This window comes from Corylus avellana, chromosome 1 (assembly GCF_965113065.1).
Source record: "Corylus avellana chromosome 1, dhCorAvel1.hap1.2, whole genome shotgun sequence".
Taxonomy (NCBI): Eukaryota; Viridiplantae; Streptophyta; class Magnoliopsida; order Fagales; family Betulaceae; genus Corylus; species Corylus avellana.
This window is the reverse complement of record NC_142490.1, coordinates 43,756,494-43,776,242: the sequence shown is the minus strand read 5'-3', so window position 1 is coordinate 43,776,242 and position 19,749 is coordinate 43,756,494. Positions and strand designations below refer to the sequence as shown.

The 19,749-nt window shown below is 35.9% G+C and overlaps 2 protein-coding genes and 1 pseudogene across 4 annotated transcripts; 2 read left to right on the top strand and 1 right to left on the bottom strand.

Moving 5' to 3' along the window:
- Window positions 1–1,554: 1,554 nt before the first annotated feature.
- Window positions 1,555–4,805, bottom strand: LOC132172004 (Octicosapeptide/Phox/Bem1p family protein). 2 transcript variants are annotated; one of them, XM_059583423.2, is made up of 3 exons: window positions 4,688–4,805; window positions 2,960–3,217; window positions 1,555–2,797 (listed from the first exon to the last, which is right to left on the bottom strand). In XM_059583423.2, exons 2-3 carry the CDS (start codon window positions 3,189–3,191, stop codon window positions 1,773–1,775), a joined length of 1,257 nt encoding a protein of 418 aa, XP_059439406.2. In that variant the 5' UTR covers window positions 3,192–3,217; window positions 4,688–4,805; the 3' UTR covers window positions 1,555–1,772. The 2 variants fall into 2 exon arrangements, with proteins under 2 accessions (XP_059439406.2, XP_059439405.2); XM_059583422.2 differs by having other exon boundaries at window positions 4,692–4,805.
- A 4,878-nt stretch (window positions 4,806–9,683) lies between these two features.
- On the top strand, window positions 9,684–12,008 carry LOC132169923 (equilibrative nucleotide transporter 3-like; annotated as a pseudogene).
- Window positions 12,009–14,522: 2,514 nt separating this feature from the next.
- LOC132170564 (equilibrative nucleotide transporter 3) lies at window positions 14,523–17,935 on the top strand. 2 transcript variants are annotated; one of them, XM_088517943.1, is made up of 10 exons: window positions 14,523–14,572; window positions 15,346–15,420; window positions 15,520–15,624; window positions 15,837–15,995; window positions 16,085–16,228; window positions 16,311–16,416; window positions 16,813–16,988; window positions 17,078–17,238; window positions 17,349–17,607; window positions 17,699–17,935. In XM_088517943.1, the coding sequence occupies exons 2-10, from the start codon at window positions 15,379–15,381 to the stop codon at window positions 17,810–17,812; spliced, it is 1,266 nt and encodes a 421-aa protein (XP_088374069.1). In that variant the 5' UTR covers window positions 14,523–14,572; window positions 15,346–15,378; the 3' UTR covers window positions 17,813–17,935. The 2 variants fall into 2 exon arrangements, with proteins under 2 accessions (XP_088374069.1, XP_059437566.2); XM_059581583.2 differs by lacking the exon at window positions 14,523–14,572 and adding an exon at window positions 14,843–14,952.
- Window positions 17,936–19,749: the final 1,814 nt, after the last annotated feature.

Sequence of the window (19,749 nt, the reverse complement as noted above, 5' to 3'; positions counted from 1 at the left end):
ATGGACTTTACCCTTTATTTTATAATATTATAACCTTTTTTGGAAGAAAAAAAAGACCATTAATTAACAACTCTAAATATAAAACACTCACAAAACACTTAAAACTACTTTCAAGTTTATATCACACCAAAACATTTTTCCTTTTTTTTCTTTAAAAGTATATTAAAAAACAATTTATCAAACGAACCGTAGTTTTTAGCATTATACTCTTATTTATATATTAATATAAAAGTAATGTTACTTTTCATACTTATTTTATACTAATTGATGTGACGTATTTTAAATGATTTTTTATTTGTTTATTTATAAGTAGTTAATAAGATAAATTACTTAAAGCACGTTATGTCAGCCACTATTAAATAAATATGATAAATAAAGAAAAATTAAAACGTTAGATATTTGTATAATTTTAAATGGACTCAGCCCAATGCCCAATATGTGCCAATGAATTATTAGCCATATGGGCGACCATGAGTGGAGCTTGCCAACAAAAGATCAGTGCCTGTTTGCATGAACGGGCTGAGCCCAAGCATTATTTATGTGACGCGTCATATTTTTTAAGGCAAAATGACAAGATTGGGTCCTTGTATGGGGATTGGTTCCGCACTTCAAATTGCTTGAATCAACTTGTAACCACAACCCTTCTTCTGTGAAAATTGTTGGATTGGCGTGTAATTTGAACAACTAATGATTCTTATTTTTATATATAGTACACAGTAGAAGATAAGGACTGGTACTTATTCAAGTGTGCAAAGACCATTGAAGAATCTCCTCACAGATTTATTGCTCATGACATCCAAGAACTTTACCATATATCTGTGTGTCAACTTAAGCTGTTAAGCATAAAAGAATCTCTTTACCGACAAATTCCAACAAGCCTCTAAAATGTTTCACCCCCATTGTAGGGGGTTCATTGGTTGTATAAGAGTAGGACCAAGTAATCAATTGCATCATTATTTAGTATCATCAAGGAGCAAAATAAGTGAAAAATAATGTACCGTATATATACATGTTTGCTTTGAAAACCAATCTATGCTTTAATTGATTTCGTCACACAAAACAAACTTAAAAAAGCAAAGCATATAGAAGTAGTAGTTACAGGCCAATCATCACACATCAACAAAAAAAAGAACACAAACCTCACACAAGCATATAACAAAATGAAAATTCACTAAACATTACATGAGTAATGATGCAAAGCACGCGGCGTGCGTGGCACGCCCACGCACGCCAGTGCAAAAATTTTTTTTTTTTTTTTTTTTTTTTTTTTAAAAAAAAATAAAATAATAATAAAATAATAAAAAAAAAAAATTTTGTGCCTGGCGTGCATCACTGTTGATGCACGCCAGGCGTGCTTTCCATCATTACTCGTCAACTTAAGCTGTTAAGCATAAAAGAATCTCTTTACCGACAAATTCCAACAAGCCTCTAAAATGTTTCACCCCCATTGTAGGGGGTTCATTGGTTGTATAAGAGTAGGACCAAGTAATCAATTGCATCATTATTTAGTATCATCAAGGAGCAAAATAAGTGAAAAATAATGTACCGTATATATACATGTTTGCTTTGAAAACCAATCTATGCTTTAATTGATTTCGTCACACAAAACAAACTTAAAAAAGCAAAGCATATAGAAGTAGTAGTTACAGGCCAATCATCACACATCAACAAAAAAAAGAACACAAACCTCACACAAGCATATAACAAAATGAAAATTCACTAAACATTACATACATACATGCATTACATTGGACCCTGGCTCATGGTAAAGACTATTGGGAAGCCCGACCCGTTTTTATCTCCGACCCGATGCTCAGTGAATCTTCCCCACCCGGCACCGCCATATTTGGATAAACCGGAACCATGCCCGAGTTTCTAACCCCGTAAAACACTTGCTGATTTACCCCATCTTGAACCACTCTTGACTGCACATCATACGGGTCAAACGGTACTGGCTGAGCCACACCCGGTCTCATCCCTCCTCCATATAATGGACTCATTCCCGGTACAGCATGGTGGTACCCGAGTGGCAGTTGACCAGAAACTGCGTGATATTGCTGAGAATATGGGGCCGGAATAGCCACGGGTTGAACAGAAACATTCCCGGGTGGAACAGGACCCGGAACATAGTAAACTTGTATTGGCTGTACGGCATGACCCTGGTAACGAGAATCCTGGATGTATTGCATTACCGGGTTTCCTGGGTACCCAGTTGGTTGCGATGTGGGCTGGCCACCGGCCTCTGCGAATCCCTCTATTTGATTCTCCTTTGCTTGCACCACTGGTTCCGGATTATCTGGCTTGGTCTTTACAGGTGGAAGATTCGGTATCGGCGGTACACACGAAACCGATGAAGCTGAACAAAACGGCGAAGACAAAGCCGGAGCAGGAGAACCCGGATCGGAATTCGACACATTATCGGCTAGGAGGTTCCGGGTCTTCATTTTCGGGTCGTCCGAATTATCCAGCCCGAAGAGATAGTCGGGTAACTCGGAGAGAATCGAGGAGGCTTCGGACCGGCCTCGCTCGAGCGCCGAGCCGCCGGCGTTGAGAGCGTCAAGGAACCAGTGGTCACGGTTAGCCGAGCCGCCGAGTAGCGAGCTGATACTGCTGGCTCTGGAGCTGTCGCCTGTCTGAAAGAGAAATAGCCGAAGCCGAGCCGACCTCGGGTTCTGACTCTGTGCTACGCGGTCGTACTCTTCCATCATGTTCTCCACGTCCTCGTCCGTTGTCACGGAAATCAAAGCATCGAGATCTTCGTTCGGAAGTTGGTACTTGACAGTTACATTGGCCACACCTGTTCACGACGTAAAAAAGAAGAAGGAAAAAACAAACTAAAATGTAAAAGAATTAATACAACCGCTGAATTAAATTTGTCAAGTAATCCCACTTGTGCAATAATCTTTTTTGGATAATTTGAAATAAATAATAAAAATTTGAGGTTTTGGGAGTACTGTGCCTGAGAGCTTGGAGAGCTTGGCGAGGAGGATTGAGAAGTTGGTGGAGCGGTGCACGGCGACTATGCGCGTGTCTCCGCCAACGTAGCGGAGCTGGTTGTCGTGGGGCCGGGGCAAGATCTTGCCACCGAAACTGCACATGAACCGTACACGTGTATGCTGATCAAACGATGAGTGGTCCGAGCGCGGCGAGGACGCGACAGAGTCCACTTCGGATGGGTGGTGCGACGTCATTTCCCGGAAAGAATTAATTAAAATTTCTGCAGAACAGTAATTGAGTTAGATTCCAGCGTGGTATGTTTGTGTCGGAATCTCCGCTGGAGTTCTGGACGGTATAGATTGTCTGTGTGCGTGCGACTGTGTTGGGTAGATGTACGTGAACGTCAAATATAAACGGTCCCACCCACTTGACGTAAAAAATTGAGAATATAATATGATGTCTGCACCGACTATATGACTTTGAAGGCATTTATATTTCCTACGTGAAATGCATGTTTTCGCGACGGACGGCGGTAAAGTGGAATTGTTTCTTTGGGATTAATTTGTTCGAAACTGATCATGTCAGCAATGAAGATTAGCTAGAGTTGGGATAGAAAAGTGCAAGTGGGAGGAACAGGAGACTCATCATTTCTCAAATAATCTTAATTGTTTCTTATTTGATTTTTTTTTTTTTAAATGATGAATAATTTCATTATAATAAGTATTATTCCTTCCATCTCAGCTGTATATGATGATGAAGTTAAGATTATGGAATTAATTAAAGAAAGCAACGGATTTATTTGAGAAATAATGAGAAACTGATCAGAGCTTACCTGTTCCCCTGTCACTAGAATAACATTTTTCAAAGGTCGGCTACTGGCTCCACATGTGGGTGATGTAATCATTGCTTCATTAATTCTTACCTCCCTCCCAGGGTTGAAAGGACAAAAAGCAATTACTTTAACAACAAATAATAATAATGATTATGAAATTTTGATTAACTCCATAAATGGCCCATTTTGATATTATTATTATTATTATTATTATTATTATCATTTTTTGTAAGCCCTAAGATATGGATAAATGTCATAATATAGCGCCGAGGAAAAATTGAATGAAGAAAATTGTTGTCACTAACAACAACCAAAGTTTAGCGACACTTGCAATATCAATTTAGTTAAAGAAAGTTTATGAATTGTCATATAACTTGCAAGATTTGCTGTTCCATTTTATATATAAGAGCTTGATTTTGTTTTATTCTATATACTTTTAAGTAAAAAGGGGAAAGGGAAAAACGAAACCTTAATTATGAATATATAGAGAATCGATTCCCTATCTAGCTAGTATATAATATAACTATGTATTATACTGTAGCATCTCCAGCAAGTGGTTCAGAATTCAGAAATAAAACCACGGCAGTAACGACTGCTACGTTTCAATAAAAGAACGGTCACTGTTCTGGCAGCTACAATTCGTAATAAATATGAAAAGAGTAAAAAGTTTTTTGTTCCCATCTCTGCAGTTAGATGCAAGGAATTAACCTCACTCCTAGCTACCGTTCATGGAGGAAAAATTCTCCTTCTTCATCCTTAAAATAGCACCAAATCTCTATTCTATAATCTATACCAACCCAGAAAGAAAAACAAGGTCAACGAATATCAAAGTGCCAATATGCATCAAAGAAATCGAAACCACCCTTTGGGTAAAATAATATAAAATGTGAAGGACGGAGAAAAATAGCAGATCATTACTTACTAGTAGAGAGTAGCTAGAGATCGCTTTGGCCTATAAATTCCTGTAGAAAAATGTCTGCCTCAGGAGGACTGCCGCCGTCTGCCTGCCATGGGAGTGGAAGAAGCTTGATCAAGCTCATGGGTTGTTGTAGCCTGTAGCTAGTCCTTTTGAGGGAAAACTTGCTTTGGGTTACAGGCTGACGTGGGACCCACGTGGGGTCTACGTGTTCTAGTCTTTTTGTGGGGGTGCAACGTGGCCGTATGTCACTGTGTTTTTGTCCAAGGATAATGCTATCACCACTGTACTGTTTTAGTTACTATCTCACTGTCCAATTATTTTTTCCTGACAGTGTGTCGGTCCCGCATGCTTTATAAAATGGGTCCATCCAATTGGTGCTGTGGGGGGAGCTTACACTTAAAACAGAATGGCACCGGTGGTGGAGGAACGTTACCAGTGAATTCTTCACGTGAAAATATCAAGTACCGGCGAATCGCAAGGCCCGTTAGAATTTCATAATCTTCACGAATAGATCGAGGAACTTTATGTACAGCACATACACGTGCCAAATTCATGGTACCAGGTGACACCCATGCACAGGCACAGAAGGTGTGGTAAAGCTGACATTCATGCAAGTTTGGATTTGATTTAGGAGCCGTAAAAATGAACTACGACACTTACGTAGTTTTTTAAGGGTCGGGAAAAAACAATGGAAGTTAGATCTGACCCTTAAAACAATTACAACATAAGCTTGATCCAGATTGGATTTTTTTTTTTTTTTAATGAATTATCTGTTGATTGATATAACAATCAAATTGGGCCGAATACTCCGTATAATGTTAAATATATAATTTAGAATCTTCACAATTCAAACATTATTTATGACATACACAATAGCCCATCGAGCTATTATAAGACAATATCTATGAAAAGTCAGTCTCAATCAGTTTGCAAATTTCGGCGAATCACGTTTCTATCCGCTGCCAAGTCCTTGATTCCCTTGCTTTTTTTATTTTTTTATTTTTATCTCTGCTACTAGTGCTTTATCAATTGCAATCTCCTTCATTGTTTTTAGCATAATGACAATTCTTCTTTATGCTTGATAACTCCTCCGCCACCGATCTATGGTTTGCTCTCAGAAAATGAACTATAAGAAAAAAAAAAGACCAAACGGAAACTAATTCAATTATTTTTTAAGGATTTGTGAAAACAAAACTTAAGAAAACGAATAAAATTCACCCCATAAATCGCTACTAAAAGAAGATCTAGAGAGACTACATTTTTATTTAGAAACAACGAAAATACAATAACTAAAACCTAACACACCCTCATGCGTTCCACTTGCTACCACTGGCCAGCCACGCGCCGCTAAAAAGCACCCCAACGACCATTGACACACGCACCTTGATCGATCTATGGTGGAGGCGGAAAAAGGGAGGGTGAAAGGGGAAAGAGAAAGGAGGCGGGGAGGAGGAAGTCGTAACTCTCTCCCCCACTCTGCTATACTCTTTTTGTATTGCTCTCTTTCTAGGATCTAGATTGGATTTAGAATAAGGTTTAATCAAAAAGTGAAATACGATGGTCTTATTTATTTCAAATGAAATAAATAGATCTATTTTACGATTAAAATTTAAAATTGATGCATTTAAAAATGTATATGAAGCCAATGTTAGATTTTTTTTTTTTTTTTTTTTTTTTAAGAGCCCTTCTTAATCTCTTGTTATTATTATTACTTTTTTTGACATGTCCACATAAGGGAAGGGGGAGAGAAAATTCAAACTAGTGATCTTCGCTACATTAAGCGTGGTCCACAGCCGATTAAATTACTCATTTGAGTCAATCTTGTTATTATTTTTACCTCCATTCTTTGTGCAGGAAATATCAAGGATGGGGTCCATATTAATTAAGCAGTTGAGTATGGCTTCTTTGGTAAGAGGAAATCATTGATGCTAAAATAGATTGATGTGGAACACATATAATTATACAAGTTTGTAATGCAAGTTGGGATTCGAAAGGACGTATTGTGTCAGGTCTATGTTGGTCGGTGGCTGGTTTCGTTGACAAGGACTTACAAGAATTGTGGGAGAAATTACTCCTAAAGATAAGCAACCTACCTAACTTAGTAAAAAAATTAGGCAAAATAGTGACATAAAGGTAACATTTTAAGCATAAAAAGTCTCTCTATTTAATTCGGGACGTTTGAATAGTGATATTTTGCAAATGTCCTTACGTATAGTGACTATAATAAAAATTATTGACGTTTGAACAATGAAAATATCCCTACAAAGCGACATTTTTACTGAATAATAATACGTCCCCATCTAGAATACTTAAATAGTGGACAAATGCATAATCAATCCAACAGCTGCATATTGAATTTGTCTTCGGTGCTGTAATACCAAAAGTATAAAGTTTCATATTCCTTTGTCATGGGAATAAGGATTTACAGCAATTTAATGCTCAAATTACTAGAAATTTGGGCAGTTAATAGGAGAGAATTCATCTTGTTTGGGAATAAAATAGATTTGGTTGGTGATTTTTTATTTGGAAGTGATTGATGTGACATAAAGTAGATAAAAGTTTTGAATTTTTTGTATGAAAAATTGAAAAAAAATTTATTTTATAGTGAATTTTTTATTTGAATAATAATAAAAAGTAATTGAAATGATATTAAAAATAAGAATGTTGAAGGCCTTGTTTAGTAAAGGCTTTTTTGTTTTTTTAATTTTTTTTTTACTGTAGTAGAAAGTGATTGATGTTATATAAAGTTTTAAATTTTTTGTATGATAAAGTGAAAATGTTTTGTTTTGTAATGATTTTTTTTTTTTTAATACTAATAAAAAATTCAAATGTTTTAAAGTTGATTTTTTTTTTTTTTTTTTTTTTTTGAGAAAAGTGAGGAAAAGGAAAGGGGGGGAGGAAAATGGTTGCCAAACTGGGCTGAAGAGTTGAAAAAAAAAATCGGAAGTCCATTGCCAAACGAGCCCACATATGTGATCTCCCGATTCAGATAAATATTCAACTATATATCTATCTGACCAAATAACTCTTTTAAATGAGTTATCTCACATAAACCGTCTAAATTGCTTTGAATCCGGCTCGGCCAATAGGAGTTAAAGTAATGGCATGTCATGTCCAACCAAGCCACCAGTCTCAGTCGTTGAGCAAGTCAGCCAACTATAGATGGGTTATTGTATGTGGGAGCATTCAATATAAGGACACTAAAGTGGAGGTGAAGATCCATATATATCTTCCGAATCGCCTAAAGCAACATTACGATGCAGAAAAGTCCATGGAACAACTAAGTTGGTGAGCGTGACTCCCCATCGATCAAGTGGTGTATATATATATATGTTGAGAAACACCGTGCACGCTTTAGCCACCACTCAATAAGTCTACTTCTAATTCTAAAGGTGTTGGTGACGATCTCTCCACCAGGTGAGTTTGTTGTTTTTCTAAAGCAAAGGTCGGCTTTAATAATAATATCATCAGACTGTTTTAAGTTATAATATCAGGATTGGGTTGCCAATTTTGCAGTCAAACTTATCTGTCTAGGAAACAAATAAGGATAGTATCCGATTTTTTGTTTATGTTTTTTGGGTCCGAGCGGATTCGGATATAGATAATACGTAAGTAAGACAGTAGGAAGTAGGAACAATTGAGATTTAATGGAGATTTTAAAAGTCACATTAACTTTGAGGATAAAAAAATGGTATATAGCATTAATACTAGATCTCTGCTTCAAAGGGTAAAGCAATAGTATTCATTCAATTTTTTTTTTGTTTTTTTTGGCGTCCAAACGGATTTGAGTATAGATAATATATATATATATATATATATATATATATATATATCCTACGGTAAGAACAACTAAAATTTAATGGTGATTTTAAAAGGCACATTAACTTTAAGGATATAAAAAGAATGGCATATTGCATTATTAATCTATGCTTCAAAGGGTAAAGCAATACTGATTATGAAATTTTGTCTTCTGAAAAAGCTACCATCACAAAGATAGATATTTCTTTGTTTCTTACATTTGGCCCTTTTTCTCCAAACTTATTGAACTTGCTGGGGTCACTTTTGGCCTAACCAAAGTTTTAGACTAATATGACTTTGGCAGATAAGAAATAAAATTTCAAGTTGAGAGATAAAGAAAGAAGTCTAGAGTCACAGAGAGATAAAGAAAGAAGAGCAAAAGAAACACTGAGAGTGTCAGTCAGTCGGCAGAAGGCAAGAATCAAATTTGACAGCCCTCGATCAGCCGAAGAAGAAACTTAATTAAAGGAGAAGATGGGCAACAAGGTGAGAAAGCTCCTAATGGAATTTTTTTTTTTTTTTTTTTTTTTTTAAAAAAAAAAAAAACAAAGAAAGATAAGAAGTTGAATTCTGGTGAAATTGCATGCACGTAGCGAGGATGAAACCCATGTAACACCAATTGAAGTATCTTCTTGTGAGGGAACATTAGAGTGCTGTTGAGGGTACGTTGTATGATCTAGTGTACTTTGCTCTTGTAAAGCCTTGGTGGCTTGAGTCTAAGGGCTCCATTATTTGAGTTGTAAGGACCCTAGTATGTCACGCCTTGTATATTCAATTGGTTGAGTGTAAATGTACGTAATACTCTAGCTAATCTCATATTGGGAAGATAAAGAATAACCCACAGAGTATAGGTGATTTATAAAGTATATGGTCATAAGTGTTAAGTATCATGTTGCTTAGTTATTAAGTGAAATTGGGTTTTATAAGAAATTTTTAAAAATTCCAAATTAATTAGACATTTTAGGGTGATAGGGCAAATATGGTTAGCATTTTTCTTGGGTCTAAAAGTTGGGAGGTGCTGCTCTCGTAAAATACTTGGTGTGCTTGTGTTGCGTACGTGCTGTGATTTCCCCTTCTCCTAACTTCCTTTCGAGCGGAAGTCTGCCTAGGCACTATTGTGTGCTTTGCTTATGGCCATCACGTGGCTGGTTTTAGTGTGAAAAATTAGCCTTGTGACAGTTCGTATCAGAGCCAGAGATGGAATCATGGAGGGTGGCTCGGCTGGAAACCATCCTTACTGTCCACTGGAGGGGCCTTCCTCCACCACTCTGTGAGAAAATATATATTAATGACATTCAAAGGGATGTCTCTGCCCCACGGGATTCCCTTGAGGAGCAAATTTGCTTAAAGACAAAAGGCCATTCAATTGTTTTTTTTATTTTAGGACGGATCACCAGGATTTCCTGAATATTGTAGCAAGGGTGTGGAATAAGGAAATGGAGGGTACTCCTATGTACCCTCTATGCTCCAATTGAGGAGACTCAAGGAGGAGCTAATTAGCAGGTTGAATAAGAAACATTTTTTGAATGCTTCCTCATCAAGGAGCCCATTATCTCCCAGTAAAAGTAGTTGTATATTTTCGCATTAACAAACAACTTGACATGCAAAATATACAACTACTTTTACCTTTATATCACATCACAACCAAAAAAACAAATAGCATCATCTAAAACGTTTTAGCAAATGAACCCAATATTTTTATATAAGGATTGGATCCTATACTTGTGGCTCATAAAGATATGTCTTTTCTCACATGCTATAGTGCTCATAAGGGGATAGGCCAGCACTGAAGATCCGAAGGATATAAAACTAGGGCCTTTTTAGCTTTTCATATAAACTGGACCAGTAAACAAGTACCACTGAGGTTCAGGTAGTGCTTGCAAAGAAAAAAATTTACATTATAATATTTACAATTGATCAGAGATTTTGAATTTAATTTAAGAACTTCCATCAACCATAATTTATTTTGTGACTGTCATTTGCAGTGTTATTCCTAGCAATCTCAACGTTCCTAGAGTTTCTCTGTGTCATTCTCTCTATGCTTTTTTCTTCCCTAAACTGCCAATAGTGAAGTACTACCGATCAACGGCAGCCTCAGAAGGATCAAAAACAGTATCAACTATCAGCTGACCTTGCTGCTGCTGGAATCCAAGTACAAGCAGACAAAGAAGTATTGCAACATTTCTTTGATCTGATAATTCATGATGTTCAATGACATTCAAGATTCCAAATTAATAACCAGCTTTAAAATTTTCACAGACAGAAGAGGATGCTATACAGCCTATACACCAAGAACGATTGAGCAATAAACAATTACTGTTTCAGAACATTGAGTATGCATTTGACATGTTCCTGATATATGTACTGACAATATCAATTTTCCCTGGCTTCTTGTATGAAAGTACAGGAAGTCACCAGTTGGGTTCATGGTAAGTGTTTTATAAATCACAAGGAGAGATTAGTTACAAAAGGGTAGATTCTTGATTTCCAAGGCATTCAAGTGAGGCTGCAAACTAAGGAAAAGCTTTAATTTCATAATTTCTATGTTCCCAGAACAACAGTGTCACGTTTGCTTGCTATTTGAAACATTTCTCAATAGTTTAACATATTTCTTAACCTTTTGGTGCATTCAACTTGAGAATTTTCACAAGGCCGATGGTCTTTTTAGGTACCCACTTGTTCTGATAGCAATGTATAATGTGTGGGCCGGGATTGGAGAAGTTGGAATCTAGAAAAGGCCTTATGATTGCAATTCTTTCTCGTTTCTTACTCATCCCCGTGTAGAAATATTTTCAAAATTAATATTTAATAAATATTATTTTGTATCTTGAGAATGTTTTTAAACGAAAGGTTTTAAAGAGCATTTAATGAAGAGAGTCTCACATTAGAAAGAGAGAAAGTGAAGTTGACATTTATAAGGCCCAACATACTTTAAGCCATTAAAAAAACTTGGGTGTATACATCATACACACTAGTACGGTGCAAAGCACCAAACGCACACCCGTGTGTGGGCTGTAGTGCACTAGTAGCGCACTTGGCACGAATCATCGAGGCAGTGATTTGATATCTAAGCAGTTTTTCTAATTTCTTAATGAAAGTGACATCTTCCTAATGTCTTAAGGAAAGTGAGATCGTAACACACCTTAAGAGCAATTTCGTTTTCTGTATCTCCCCTATTTCTTTTACACCCCGCATTCTACTTCACAGCAAAGTATGGTGACCAAGGATGGATGTTCATGCTCACATCCTTCTTGGGAGTATCCAATGGATATCTCACTGTCTGTGTTTTCACAGTAGCACCCATAGGTTACAAGATTAGTTGATATCAATATTGTTCAAAATATGTAGCACATTTAACATTTGCCACAGGATCCTGACAAATATTTCTTTGGTTTTTTGTTTTGCAGGGACCTGAGCAAAATGCCTAGGGTAATTTGCTTGTGTTGTGTCTTCTAGGCGGCATATTTAATTGCAGGAGTTGCTCTTGATTGGTTGTGGCTAATAGGCAAGGGCAGCTTTTAAAATCGAAAGTCTTATTACTGAAGAAAGCCAGTTGCCTCACTTGCATGTTGTTAGAATATTTTAGGAATTAATGCATTTTTTGTCCACTTAGGTTGTGGTTTTGACAAATAGCACTACAAAGTTTTAAAAAGTAATTAATCACCCTCAGAATTAGGCAAAAAAAAAAAAATGGAGGAAAGTCATGGCCATTTGTTCTTTTTTCTTATCTCATAGAGCGATTAATTACTTTTTAAGACTAAGAGAATGATTTGTCAAAACTCTAAACCACTGGGACTATTGTAATTCTTTTTTAGATACTTCAATATAGATAAGATGTGGCTTTAACCCTTCATCGTTTTTCTCTCCACTTTCACTCCCTTTTTCTTTCATTTTATTTTCTCATCATATATTTTGTTAACACAATTTCCGGTTTGGTGAACTCAAGGGGTAGGATTGTAATTCTAGATGCTGCTCCTTCCGCTAATGCTAAAGTTAGCTTCTTTATGAGTTTTGTATAATATATAACGAGAATGAATCATGTACCTATCTTCTTGGTGCTCTAGTTCTTTTATAGGTAGACTTGTGGATGCGATGATGATAAACGAGCAAAGGATCTAGGATCCGGGCTTAACGGGTGGAGGCATTGACAACTCTGTCCCATAGCCGTTATGAGTGATCCGTAACCGCTATGTATGTTTAACGCATATCCCTTAATTGATGTGTAACTGCCTGAGCCATAAGTGTGTGCCCAGGAATGGTGCATAACTGACAGAATGGTTTAAAGCACATCCGTTACTTGCAGATAAATGGGTCAAGCATTCCCGACTATGCTATTCTCGAATGTGGATCCCTGGGATGACCTGAACTGTAGATGAGCTGGCCTTTTGCAAGGACTTTGGGTCTCTTAATTATATGATGGGCCTGTCATGGGATTTTGTGCTTCCTTCCTTGTGTTGCCATGTTTGGGACCCGTGGGCCCGAACCCCAAAAATATGTGTAACATATATCAATATGGTTTAGAGCCATTTTATTTTGGCATTCAACAAACATCTTTGAGGAAAACTTCTCATTGGTGTGTTCTGCAATGATTTCAAGTTGTTCCAAATGTCCACGCACCTCCGCCGACATTATCAATTTCTTCCCAATCTTCCTCATACCAGATTCTAGAAATTGAAATTCAAAATCAGGTTTGCAAGGTATAAATCTATTGATATGTGAAAGATCCATCACCAATTGATATGGCACATTCCCCCACACGCCGCCACAAGGTTTTGTCCGTTCTACCACGGCTGCCACTGCCACCCAATCGCCTTGGTAGCCACGGCCCGCGCCACATAAGCATATCATAATTTGGTACTTTAATATTAGAGATATGTTATAGTGCAATTAAAATACAATTTTTGACTCATAAAAGTCTTAGATGGCAAGAGACCACAGGCCCATCAGTGGGTAGGGCCACAACAACTACGGATAGAGCTTATGACCTCTTGTCATCTAAGACTTTAATGGGCAAAAAATGATGTTTTTATGGATTCTATAGGTCTAGTATACCTCGGCCCATCGCGTATCAAATGCTTTTCATTGTAATGTTTTCGGTATTCCCATATTTGGATGCAGTGAGACGAACTGTCACAACAAAAGTACTGTCAAAGCAAAGTGTTTTTGCAGACCTGTTCTGTTAAGTTCCGGTGTGGCCTAAACAAGTCATACAGACTGGCCTATACTCCAAAGAAATAGGCACAGTTGATCCAAAGACACAGCCTTTAACGAAAAAGACATCCAAAATAGGAGGTTCTGTACTGCTCTTCTTATTCGTTTACTTTTGATGTCCAAGTGTATCATGGGTTTCTTTCTTTGTTTTATCTTTTGATTTTTCTTCGTATATGATTCAAAGGTCTATAAATGTTTTGCCAAATTTGCAATCAAACTAGTGGCCTGGTCCAATATGAAGATTGTTTAGGTCGAATCTAATTGTATAAAGCAATTGCAGAGCTGTCAGAAAAAACAAAGCAACTCCTACTTTAGCAGATTCCTTTGTTTTCTTCCATTTGGCCTTCCCTCCAATTGGATTCTGACTTTAGAGTATTCAGCAATTGTATTCTCTATTTTAACTAAGAAATAACTTCTATCTATTTTAAATTACCCAAATTTTCAAAGCACTTATGTTATTCCATTAATATCACCTCCTTTGTTTTCAAAGATAACTCATAACTAAGGGCTTGTTTGGCAATGTTTGTTTTTTAGGACAATTTTTTTACTTTATAGCAGAAAAGTAAAAATATTAACAAATAATTCAACACACAAATTACTTAAAGCTACTTTTATTTTTATGTCACATCATAATCCAAAAACAAAATCCACCCTTTAAAATCTAAAGAATCACAAATCATTAGTCATTCATCATCAATCACAACGACTTTTCCATTATTTTTCTTTCTATAAAGAACAAAGAATCTTCATTCTTTTTCTCTTTTAAATTCCCTGGCCGACACCCATTTTTCCTCTAAAACTTTGCAGTCCACCTCGATCCTTGTATTCAACTATTAAACTTACAGCTCCTCCTCTGCTTCTGTACTATTGATAAGGTTTCTTTGCAGCCCACCCCCCCATTCCTATCACTTTTTGAATCTTCGTTGAAGTTATTGTTCTTGGAATCAGCTATTGCTTTCAAACTTTTCAGCCCACCCCCATCTTGTATAAAATTAAATTCCCTTGCTTTGCTTCTCTACTCTTGATAAGGTTTCTATATTTTTATCATCTGTACAATATAACAAAATATTTCATTTTGCCATGTTTTCTAAATGCCTCAATCCTTTGATATTTTCTTACAGAATCAATTCAAGTATACAGTTTCCATCCATTAGAGAGTGGGGACATTTATTCAAGGTTGCTCCTCCTTTTGCAATCTTAAAACCATCCTATCACTTTTTCAAATCATCTTTGAAGTTGTCGTTCATTGGAGCAGGTGGTTTGCTGATACTAAAATAATATTTCATTTTTTGCCATGTTTTCTTAATGCCTCAATGCTTTGATATTTTCTTACAGAATCAATTCAAGTATACAGTTTTCATCCATTAGAGAGTGGGGACATTTATTCATGGTTGCTCCTCCTTTTGCATTTTTAAAACCATCCTATCACTTTTTGAATCTTCTTTGAAGCTGTCATTCTTTGAAGCAGGTAGTTGCTGATACTATAAAAGCCTATAACCAAGGCAGAACCTATAATATAATCAAGTACTTAAGCATTCACCTTTTTTATCAAGGTTTCATATTTTGCATAATCATACTATGATAATTTTTTGGTTTATATTTCTTCTTTCTATGTTGTATTTACTTCCTATAGTATAAACTATTGCAGAGTCCTAGAGTCTTGACTTGGGGGGGAATAGCCATGACTACTGCTGATGAAATCAGGGCTCCAGTGAGGCTTGAGGTTTGTATTTCTTCAAAAGAAAAACAGACTGAATTGAGTTCATTAATTACAATTAAAAATAATTCACAGCTAATGTCAATATATATCTGTAATAAGCAGGGAAAGTTTAAAGCAATGATGGTTTGTTTTGTGCTTGGGCTCTGGTCCCTTGTTGCGTGGAATAGTATGCTGACAATTGGAGATTACTACTATCAATTGTTCCCGGTAAGTATCTCAAACTAGTTAAATCAACGATTGTCTCGAAAGCTTAAGTCGATAGAAAATGATGAACTTAATCATTTAATTTATATTCTAACAATACTTACTTTCAACATCTTTTTGAAGCTAAACATGAGTGTTCTCTTTAGATACTGTTTGCTTTATTATAAGATGTGTGTTTCAGTATTAATTAGACTAATGAAGTTTTCCCTCTTCAGAAGAAATACCATCCTTCAAGGGTACTTACCCTCGTTTACCAACCATTTGCGCTTGGAACAATGGCAATACTAGCATACAAAGAATCCAAGAGTAATACTAGGAAGAGGAACTTATTTGGATACACCCTTTTCTTTGCAAGTACTTTTCTTGTCTTAATTGTAAGTACAGCTTTTACCAGAATATTCTTAAGTTTTACCATCAAAATCCTTGTAATTCATATTGAATCAGCTGTAATTTTTGGTGACAGTTGGATGTAGCCACATCAGGGAAAGGTGGGCTTGGAGCTTTTATTGGTTTGTGTGTGCTTTCTGCATGTTTCGGAGTTGCAGATGCTCATGTTCAAGGTGGGATGGTTGGAGATCTGTCTTTCATGTGCCCTGAATTCCTTCAGGTTGGTATTCTCAAGACCTTTCTCGTCTCTGTTTTCATCTATTCAAACTAACTTAATCCGTTTCCATTTTGTTGCTCTGCAGTCCTTCTTTGCTGGTCTGGCTGCATCAGGGGCTCTGGCCTCTGCTTTGAGGCTTGTCACAAAAGCAGCCTTTGAGAAATCTCATAATGGTCTTCGCAAGGGGGCTAGTATGTTGCTCCTCTTTTTACTTATTGACAACTTTATCTTTTGTTTTCACAATTTCACTGCCATGAAATGACAAATTTAATCATTGAACTAATATTTTAACACTCCTTAAACTCTCTCTTAATAAATGAGACACAATACGTAAAACACTTAATTGAAATAAGAAGTAAATTGCAAAGACAAGATTCAAACTCAGAACCGCTACTTTGATATTATATTAAATCATCATGTTAATTAAGCTTTGTTTTATTAGAATATGTTTATCCTATATGGTTAATCTTTGCTCATGCACTGTAGTCTGTTGTTATTAGAATTGAGAAGGCAAACAAATATGGAGTTGAATTTAAGTGTAAATTTTGCTGAAGCTCTTCTGATGATAAAAAGATCTTCTTTTTCAGTGTTATTCCTGGCGATGTCCACGTTCTTTGAGTTTCTGTGTATCCTTCTCTATGCATTTGTCTTCCCTAAATTGCCAATAGTGAAGTACTATCGCTCAAAGGCAGCCTCGGAAGGATCAAAAACAGTATCAGCTGACCTTGCTGCTGCTGGCATCCAGACAGCAGCAAACAATGGAGTACTGCAACTTTTCTTAAACCTCATTCTACATCATGTCTAGCCAAGTTTTGAGATTATGATATCCTAAATGCTTTATGAATTTCACAGGATGAAGATGACGTGAAACCCCAGGAGCGCTTGAGCAATAAACAACTGTTCCTTGAGAATATAGATTATGCAATTGACCTCTTTCTGATATATGTCTTAACACTGTCGATTTTCCCCGGATTCTTGTATGAAAACACTGGCTCACATGGGCTCGGATCATGGTACGTTCTCAACATCATTGCTCAAATACCATGTTAAATTACTCTCGTAAGCCCATCAAAAACTGTGAATTTAACTATTTAATTAATATTCTATCGTCATGATCGTTCAGGTATGCGCCTGTGCTGATCGCGACTTACAATGTGTGGGATCTGATATCAAGATACATACCTCTAGTTGAAAGCCTGAAGATGGAGTCCAGGAAAGGCCTGATGATTGCAATTCTTGCTCGTTTCTTAGTCATACCAGCATTCTACTTCACGGCAAAATATGGTGACAAGGGCTGGATGATCCTGCTTACATCCTTGCTGGGAGTATCCAACGGCTACCTCACTGTCTGTGTCATTACAGTGGCACCCAAAGGTTACAGGGTTAGTTGACATACTCTGCTTCATAATGTGCAGCAAATATGGGTTTTCCAGTGATTCCTCATGAATATCTGTTGGGTTTGTTGCTTTGTAGGGACCTGAGCAGAATGCATTGGGAAATTTGCTTGTGCTGTGTCTTATATCAGGTATATTTGCAGGGGTTGCTCTTGATTGGTTGTGGCTTATTGGTAAAAAAGAGGGGTTTTAAAGATCCAAGTCTTTATTGGAATTAGTCAAGCACCTGCTAGTCCGAAAAACCGCCTTTTTGGTGGTATCAGTTTCTTTGATAGTTCAGATCATTTATTTGACTCATTTTCAATTGTTCTAATTAGGATGGCACTGCCCCCTTTGTCTTTTATGTTTTTGTAATTCTCTCTTTTTCTCCGTTCCCTTCATTGAATTGAAAAAAAAAAAAAAAAAAGAAGTGAAGCAAAGTCAGATCCTCTTCTTGCTATGGTGCTTTACTGTTTGTAACAGAGTGACATTAATCACATTACAGAATGAAAGTCATTAGATGAACACCCAAATGCCAATCTTCACTCATAAAAAAAAATGCCCATCTTCATTATATGACTTATTTTGGTAAATATTTATCCATTGCCTTCTTAGATTTGGTTGAATTATCAAAAACCTGAAAAGCTTGACACTTCATAGTTATGGTTATTGTAAATACGGATCAAGATGTCTTAAAATTCTTAAAAATATTCTATTTCTTTAAAGAGAAATGTTACCGCATTTACTCTTGTCATTTTCAATACATTTTTTTAAAAAACTAACCATTAAATTTATAAGACCCACCTAAATAAAGATGAATGCTATTGTTGATTTTAAAAAAGGAATAATGGAAAAGAATCAGAGGAGATCGATGCTCTAACATATTAAAATAATGAAGTAATAAATGCTGATATAACAAAATTCTTACCATTTAATTTAAAAATAATGGTTAAGATTTAAAGAAATTTACTCTAAAAATTCTATGAAATCTTAATCCAAATCGCTTTTGTAGTATTCTCAAAGTAATAGGTAAATATTTTTTTAAAAAAAATTCCCTTATTTATCTCCGGAATACTAGAATAACACTATAAGAATACCTAACATTTCTTAATTCAAAGTCATAGGTAAATATTTTTTTTTAAAAAAAAAAATTCCCTTATTTCTCTCCGGAACACTAGAATAACACTATAAGAATACCTAGCATTTTATATATATATATATAATGAAAAAAGAAAAATATAAACGTAAATTCATTGTGCATATTTTAAAAATGTTAAACCAAGATCCTTATTCTCTTTTTCAAAACGTGCCTAAAAGGTGCAACGGTGATCTCGTACGCGTAACTCAAATGTCTTTCGAAAGTAGACGGACAACCTATGACCGCCGTTGGCACGCAAACATAATAAAACCCACACGACTGTGAAAGCCTAGTGCTCATGCCACGTGGCGTCAATTTATGTTACCAATATGGGTCGAATGATTATCCTAGGGTCAACAATTTCCTTTTTCTATTTTCTTGGTTTTCTGAAAATGCTATTCTTCCATTACGTATGAATATTTTAAGGAAAGTCAAAATATTGCAGCCTTTCACATGACCATATATATGGTGCATAGTTAGATGTTGTAACATATCTTGTACGCATGATTTATGCAAAAAATAATATTCTTTTTCTTAAAAGAATCTTTAGAGTTTTTAGATAACTTCATTAAGGTGTATTTTAAATTTTTAACAATTAATTTGTTGTATTTCATTTAAACATGTAATTGAGAGTAAGCATTAATTTGAAAGTGCTTAGTTTAATGACGAAAATAAAGATGAAAATAAAGCATTAGAACCATTCATGTAGGTGAAAATTGCAAGTAAAATAAACATGATGCAAGAATTTTTCAAAGTAAGCGCGACATTGAAGCATATAAAAGAGAAATGGAAAAGATTGATAATGAAAAGATATTAAAAAATCTGATTAACAGGAGTACTTACAGATTTAAATGAAGTTTGCGGAACAGATTACAAGTAGTAAGTAGGGTAGTTACAAAATGAGTTCAGTGTTTAAGTTGTGAAAGCTTCTGCTCTATAATGAGGAGGATTCATCATTTTTATAGACAAATTCCAATCGGTAAATAAAAATTACATTGAGAAAGTTAACAGTA

Coding starts and splice junctions, on each gene's coding strand:
- LOC132172004 (XM_059583423.2), bottom strand. CDS start 3,191: ATGACGTCGCACCACCCATCCGAAGTGGACTCTGTCGCGTCCTCGCCG. Junction 2,798..2,959: donor CAAGCTCTCCAAGCTCTCAG/GCACAGTACTCC, acceptor CGTCGTGAACAG/GTGTGGCCAATGTAACTGTC.
- LOC132170564 (XM_088517943.1), top strand. CDS start 15,379: ATGACTACTGCTGATGAAATCAGGGCTCCAGTGAGGCTTGAG. Junction 16,417..16,812: donor TGGTCTTCGCAAGGGGGCTA/GTATGTTGCTCC, acceptor CTTCTTTTTCAG/TGTTATTCCTGGCGATGTCC. Junction 17,239..17,348: donor TCACATGGGCTCGGATCATG/GTACGTTCTCAA, acceptor ATGATCGTTCAG/GTATGCGCCTGTGCTGATCG.